At 41.5% G+C, this 7194-nt stretch overlaps 1 protein-coding gene across 1 annotated transcript; it reads right to left on the bottom strand.

The window, feature by feature from the left end:
- Positions 1-4879: 4879 nt before the first annotated feature.
- On the bottom strand, positions 4880-6821 carry LOC125485605 (probable G-protein coupled receptor 139). Its single transcript, XM_048609144.1, has 2 exons — positions 6791-6821; positions 4880-5790 (listed from the first exon to the last, which is right to left on the bottom strand). The coding sequence occupies exon 2, from the start codon at positions 5711-5713 to the stop codon at positions 4880-4882; it is 834 nt and encodes a 277-aa protein (XP_048465101.1). The 5' UTR covers positions 5714-5790; positions 6791-6821.
- Between the last annotated feature and the right edge of the window lie 373 nt (positions 6822-7194).

Here is a 7194-nt window from a genome sequence, read left to right as displayed (position 1 = left end):
TGGTGTCATCGGCAAATTTGCTTAACATTCCCAGTACTGACCCTTGAGATACACCACTGGACACCAGCCTCCCGTCACTCAAACAGTCTTCTACCACTACATTTTGTGTCCTATGACTAAGCTAGTTTCTGATCAATCTTGTCAAGTTTTACTCAATTACATGTGCTTTATGTCCCATCTCCCATGTGGGGGCTTTGTCAAAGCTTTGCTAAAATCCACCTAATCTACATCAACTGAACTTCCCTCATCCACACACTTGATCACATTTTCAAGAAATTCTAACAAGCTTGCTAGGCATGACGTCCTCTGACAAAGCCACGCTGACTATCCCTAATTGACCCATGGTCCAAAGATATGCAGGTTAGTTGGATCGGCCATGGTAAATTGCCTCATGGTATCCAGGGAAGTGCAGGCTAGTTGGATTATCTATAGTTAATGCGGGGTTATGAGGACAGAGTGGGAACCTGGGTCTGGGTGGGATTCTTTTCAGAGGATTGCTGCAGGCATGATGGGCCACAGGGCCTCTTTCCACATTGTAGGGATTCTATGTTGTAAACCAAGGACTTCTTGAAACTGTCTAACAGATATGAATTTTAGATGCCTATTTAGTGAGCAACATGACTGAGTCAGGGATGGAAGGCTCAAGGGAAAGCCACAGTACACTGGTGCCTTGAGGCTATTCTGTGAAAAGAGAGAGAGGTTGCTAGGCACATTAGTAAGGTAGTAGTGGGGGCGACTCAAGTTCAACGGATAGACAGTTTAGGGCTGAGATCGTGAGTCCTGGATGGTCTGTTGCCTCCCGGTGCAAGGATTCAGGACATAACTGGATAAACTTCTGGAAAGGGAGGTAAACAACTAGTGGTTGTTGTTCATGTGGGAACCAATGACAACTTGGAGGATTTGGCAGATCAATTTGAGGAGTTAGGGAATAGGTTGCAACACAGAATCTCCAGGGTAATAATCTCAGAAATACTACCAGTTCCACAAGCTTTACCATTTAGGCAAAGGCAGATCAGGGAGGTAAATGAGTGGTGAACAGGAAGGGATTTAGATTTCTGGGAAATTGGGATCACTTTTGGGAAAGGAGAAAGCTTTTCAGAACAGATGGGCTTTACCTGAGACAAAATGCAACTCATCGCCTGGCTCAGAGAGTAAATAATATAGTGAGAGTGGATTTAAACTTGTAAGGTGGGTGGGATGGGCAGGTAGGTTGACTGATGGGCCTATATTTGGAAAAGCAAATGAGGGAAGATGGGGAATGAGGAAATAAAAGTGAGCCCTTGATATCCAGGGCTCAGAGGATTTGTTGATCCTACCTTTTAACTTTATTGAATCATATTGGCCCTGTACTCTCCATATTTCTTTGTTGAATGTTCTGACACAGATTTATATAAAAAAAACCTATTCCCTATCTATTATGGCCAAATCATTTCTGACCTTATTAAAATTGACCTTTCCTCAATTTAGAACTTTGATTTCAGGCCCATCTTGTCCTTTTCCATAACAATCTTGAATCTAATTGAGTTATGATCACTGTCTGCAAAACGCTCCCCCACTGATATTTGAACCAGTTGCCCAGCTTTGTTACCTAAGATTAAGTCCAGGACTGCCCCCTTTCTTTGTAGGGCCATTTATGCTTAAAAAAAAACTCTCCTGGATGCATTTTAAGAATTACCCTACCTGTAAACCTTTCAAACTATAACTACACCAGTTATTTGAATTCCCTGCTATCTCGGCCCTATTAACCCTTACACTTCTCTTAACTTTGCCTTTGTATCTACTCTTCTATTTCTCTTGGACTATTAGGTGACCTAAAGTACACTCCTAGCAATGTGATTGCTCTCTTTTGGTTTTTAAGTTCCACCATATGGCTTCATTGGACGAACCTTCTAAGATTATACCCCACTTCATTGCTGTCATCGATCCCCTGATAAAAATTGTGGCTCTTCCTCCTCTTTTACCTCCTTCTCTGTCTCTACCTTTTTGCCTCGACTACCTTTACAGGTGGTGAGTTCCAGATTCCCTCTACTCTCTGGGTGAAAAAGTTTTTCTTTACTCAACGTCATATGTCATACCGCATGGAAACAGCCCCTTCGGTCCAACTCGTCCATACCGACCAGATATCGCAATCTGATCTAGTCCCATTTACTAGCATTTAGGCCATGACCTCTAAACCCATCCAGCTGATTTTTGAATGTTGTAATTATACCAGCTTCCACCACTTCTTCTCCAGCTCTTTTCATATACACTGCGTGAAAAGTTATCCCTTCCCCTCTCCCTTTAAACCTATGCCCTCTAGTTTTGGACTCCCCTGCCCTGGGAAAAAAGATCTTGGCTATTCACCCTTTGAATGCCCCTCATGATTTTATAAGTGTCCACAAGGTTACCTCTTAGCCTCCGACACTCCAAGAAAAAAATAGCTCCAGCCTATTCAACCTCACCCAATAGCTCAAACACTCCAATCCCAGAAACATAGAACCCCTACAGTGTGGAAACAGGCCATTCAGCCCAACGGGTTCACGCTGATCAAGCCTCCAAAGAGCATCCCACCCAGACCAGTCCCCTACCTTATCTCTGTAATGCTGCATTTCCCATGGCTTACCCACCTCGTCGCCACATTCCTGGACACTATGGGCAATTTAACATGGCCAAACCTAACCTGCACATCTTTGGACTGTGGGAGGAAACCGGAGCACCCAATAGAAACCCACACAGACACGGGGAGAATGTGCAAACTCCACACAGACAGTTGCCCGATGGTGGAATCAAACCCAGGTCCTTGGCACTGTGAGGCAGCAGTGCTAACCACTGAGCCACTCTCTTGTAAACCTTTCCTGCACCACCTCAAGTTTAACAATATTCTTCCTATAGAACGGCAACCAGTATTGAATGTAGTATTCTGAAATATTCTCACCATTATTCTCACCAATGTCCTGTACAGCTACAACATGATGTCCCAACTCCTATTCTCAATGCACTGACCAATGAAGGCATGCGTGCCAAACATCTTCTTCACTGCCTTGTCTACCTGTGACTCCAATTTCAAGGATCTATGTACCTGCACCCCTAGGTCTCTTTGGTTGGCAACACTCCCCAGCGCCCTACCATTAACTGTATAAGAACAAAGAACAAAGAAAATTACAGCACAGAAATAGGCCCTTCGGCCCTCAAAGCCTGCGCTGATCCAGATCCTCTATCTAAACCTATTTTCCAAGGATCTGTATTCCTCTGCTTCCTGCCCATTCATGTATCTGTCTAGATACATCTTAAATGACGCTATCATGCCCGCCTCTACCACCTCCGCTGGCAACGTGTTCCAGGCAGCAACCACCCTCTCCGTAAAGAACTTTCCACGCATATCTCCCTTAAAGTTTTCCCCGCTCACCTTGAAATCGTGATCTCTAGTAATTGAGTCCCCACTCTGGGAAAAAGCTTCTTGCTATCCACCCTGTCTATACCTCTCATGATTTTGTAGACCTCAATCAGGTCCCCCCTCAACCTCCATTTTTCTAATGTAATTAATCCTAATCTACTCAACCTCTCTTCATAGCTAGCACCCTCCATACCAGGCAACATCCAGGTGAACCTCCTCTGCACCCTTTCTGTCCTGCCCTTATTTGTCTTCTTCAGTTTTATTTCACTTGCTCACACAGCCGTGTCTTGTTGACTTTGCTCTGAGCTGTGTAGACATTTCCTCCCTTTCACATCTTCATTCACACCCATTTGTCATCTCAATGTTAGCAACCTCTGCCTTTGGCTTTGGGCACCCTCACCCTGTCTATAACACAAAACTAACATTTTCTAGCCTCTTTCACTTCTGAGGAAGAGTTAGATCAGATTCTCTACATTAACTGTTTCTCTCTAAACCTTTTGCTCATTATCTTAAATCTATGCCCCAGGTCTTTGATTCCTTCATCAAGGAGAAATGTTTCTTCCTGCCTACTCTATCTATGCCACTCAAACTTTTATACATCTCAATCATGTGCCATCTCAATCTTTTCTACTCCATGGAAAACAACTCCACTGTGTCCAATTGCAGATTCATGGAACTGTACAAATAATTTTTACTGGATAATTGTGCAGTTATGGATGGAATTAGAATTAGAATCCCTACAGTGTGGAAACAGGCCCTTCGGCCCAACAAGCCCACACCGAACCTCAAAGCATCCCACCCAGATCCATCCCCCATGACCAACCTAATATAGACGCTCTACCTCCCTGAACACTACAGGCAATTTAGTATGGCCAATCCGCCTAACCTGCACATCTTTGGACTGTGGGAAGAAACCGGAGCGCCCAGAGAAAACCCACGCAGACACAGGGAGAATGTGCAAACTCCACACAGACAGTCGCCCGAGGCTGGAATTGAACCCAGGTCCCTAGCGCTGTGAGGCAGCAGTGCTAACCACTGTGCCACCGTGTCACCCAATTGATGGCTCTGCCTAAAGCAGGAATATTTTTCATGACATGTTTAATAATAAGATTAGTATTTGAAGTCTAGAAGTAGCTGTATAACATATTACTTGCAATAGGGCCTTGGTATGAAAGTAAAATTAGTTTTAAGGCAAATCCTCCATTCTCAGTTTAAAATATAACTTAAAATCAGGTGTATCAGGTTTAACTGTGCATTTCAGAGAGCGATCAGGGAATTTCAAACTGAGAATGTTTATTAATGACCCTGTAAAATACAATGAAATAAAGTTTCATGTATTCTTCTCATAGATAATGTGCACATCAGGTCTATTGCAGAATGTTAGTTTCAGAATCTTAGAGGAATGGAAGTGAAATCCTGGTAGCAAAACAAGCCATTGTGAGATTTAGATAGTAAGTAATAACCAGCAAACAGCAAGCTCAAAATATGCAAAATAATTTATTGATTTCATAATTTAAATATCTTGATAATCCATTTCAGGGGATATTTTAAGGCATTTTTGAATTCTTCTCTGAATTTGCTCTGTGTTGCTGCATAAATGCAGGTGTTTGTGCAACAGCTGAGGAGCTGTAACATGTTCCCACCTTCCTGCAGAATGAACCTTGGGTTATTGCCGGTGGAGCCTGTTGAATAATTACTGTTTGTAAATCGCACATATAAGAAATTTATAACATATGTCATCCATAAAAGTAGGAAACTGCCTGAGATGGTGAAGAGCAAAATGATCGATTTTCTCCGGCTCTCCATCTCTGGGTCAATCTGATTCTCTCTGATGGTCTGCAGCCGGAGTCTCTTGCGGGCTTTATTGGCCAATACAATGTTTCTGACAGTCAGGAAATTGAGGATCAACATTATAAGGAATGGGGAACAGGGGTTTAAAATCCGGTCCACCCAGTCAAATGCTGTCCATGCAAGTTCAGTGTAAAAGCTTAACTTAATGTTGCAGTACCATGGGACACCATTAACTAGATACAATGGCTCATATACAAAGTACCACGGAAAGTTTTTCACACAGCTCACAGTACAGACTATTCCAATAACAACAGTTGCCATTTTCTTTGTGCAGTATTTTGCTTTGAAATTCTGGCAACAAATAGCTATAAATCGATCAATAGTAAAAACAACTGTTAACCAGACTGAACAATCTCTGACTATGTAGATCACAGTGATTTTAAGACTACAGACTGGAGTTGTGGAGAGGAAAAGAACTGGAAAATAAATTACACTGATCCTGTTTAATACCACCGCTGTGATAAGCACCAAGAGATCTGTGACTGCCATCCCCACTAGGTACAGTGTGATACATTTAGAGAGACCACACTTGCCACGAGATAGGATCAGAATTGTCACCAGGTTTCCTGGCAAACATAGAAGCAATTTTAAGTTTACTCAGCAAAAGTAGAAGAAATGTATGTTTTTCATTATTTTGTCACTGTCAAAAGGCAGACAAATTGTTAACATTGATTTTTAAGGAACACATTCTTAATAGGAAACACAGCTAAACATTGGTATATTGTCTACTGTTGAGAAACACTGATAATAGTATGAAATCTCAGTGCTGCACTGAAAGTGATACAGCACAGAAGAGCCCCTTCAGCCCACTGTGTCTGTGTGACCTATTTACACTCATTCCACTTTCTAGCACTTGGCCCATATGACATTTCAAGTGTTCATCCATGTCTTTTTTAAATGTCATGAGTGTTCCTGTCTCAACTACCCTCCCGGGCAGTAAATGCCAGATACCTACCACCCTCTGGGTGAAAAATATATTTCTTAAATCTCCTCCAAACCTTCACCTTAAAATTATGCCTGCTTGTTATTGACCCTTCAATGAAGGGGAACAGCTTCTTTCTATCCATTATGTCCATGCCACTATTAATCTTATACAGTGCCATCAGGTCTCTTTTCAGGCTCTGCTCTAAAGAAAACAACTCAAGCAATTCAACACAGGCAATGTCAAGGTTATATCATTTCTTGTTGGAGACAGTCATTGACTGATATAAATATTACTTACCATTTATCAGACCAAGCTAGACCTTTGCCCATATATACTGAAACACGACACTCAGGAATATGAGTCACCCTATGGTAATACTGTGTATCCATATAAAATCACTACTTCAAATTTGTTGTGAGTGACAAAAACTGCATTCTATTATTTCTGCTGGGAGGGAATGCACTTCTTTAACATTTATGCAGCATCACATCAGACAAATAACAGAAACTTGACAGTGCAGGTTGAATTGCTGGTATCAAAGCAGGGGGAATTAAGCACAAGGAATTTTCTGGAGCCAGAGGGATACAATTCAAACAATGCCATGAATTCTTCAAAATGTTTAATTTATGACAAGATCTTACCTGGAACACCAATAACTGCCAGCACAGGATAATAAATTGCATACACTAAGCCTGTTACTTGTCCATGCATTTTGAATCTGTACTTTTGGTCTCCTCTTTGGTCGCAACCTAGAGTGTTTCCGATTACTCTCTAAAACTTTGTAATGTTCAAAGGATTTCTTATTAAAGCAGCTGTAAACCCTAGAGAGACAATTAGGTTATCTTTGAAACAAACAGACTGGGTTACATCACAATAATTGTTAAATACAGTTCCATGATTTCCCTAATGAACACTGTTCTGTTTTGCTTAAAATATATTCAATTGATGCCAACTTGCTTTCCATTGAAAAGAAATCCAAGATATCATTATTAGCAAATGTTCTCAAATCCTGTAAATTTTATTTTGTAACAATGGTTTCAGAATT

This window comes from Rhincodon typus, chromosome 20 (assembly GCF_021869965.1).
Source record: "Rhincodon typus isolate 14 chromosome 20, sRhiTyp1.1, whole genome shotgun sequence".
NCBI classification, from domain to species: Eukaryota; Metazoa; Chordata; class Chondrichthyes; order Orectolobiformes; family Rhincodontidae; genus Rhincodon; species Rhincodon typus.
Note: the sequence above shows the minus strand (reverse complement) of the source record. Positions and strands in the feature narration are given on the sequence as shown.

Bases quoted from the DNA above. Each gene is read 5' to 3' on its own strand.
- LOC125485605 (XM_048609144.1), bottom strand. From the start codon at position 5,713: ATGGCAGTCACAGATCTCTTGGTGCTTATCACAGCGGTGGTATTAAAC.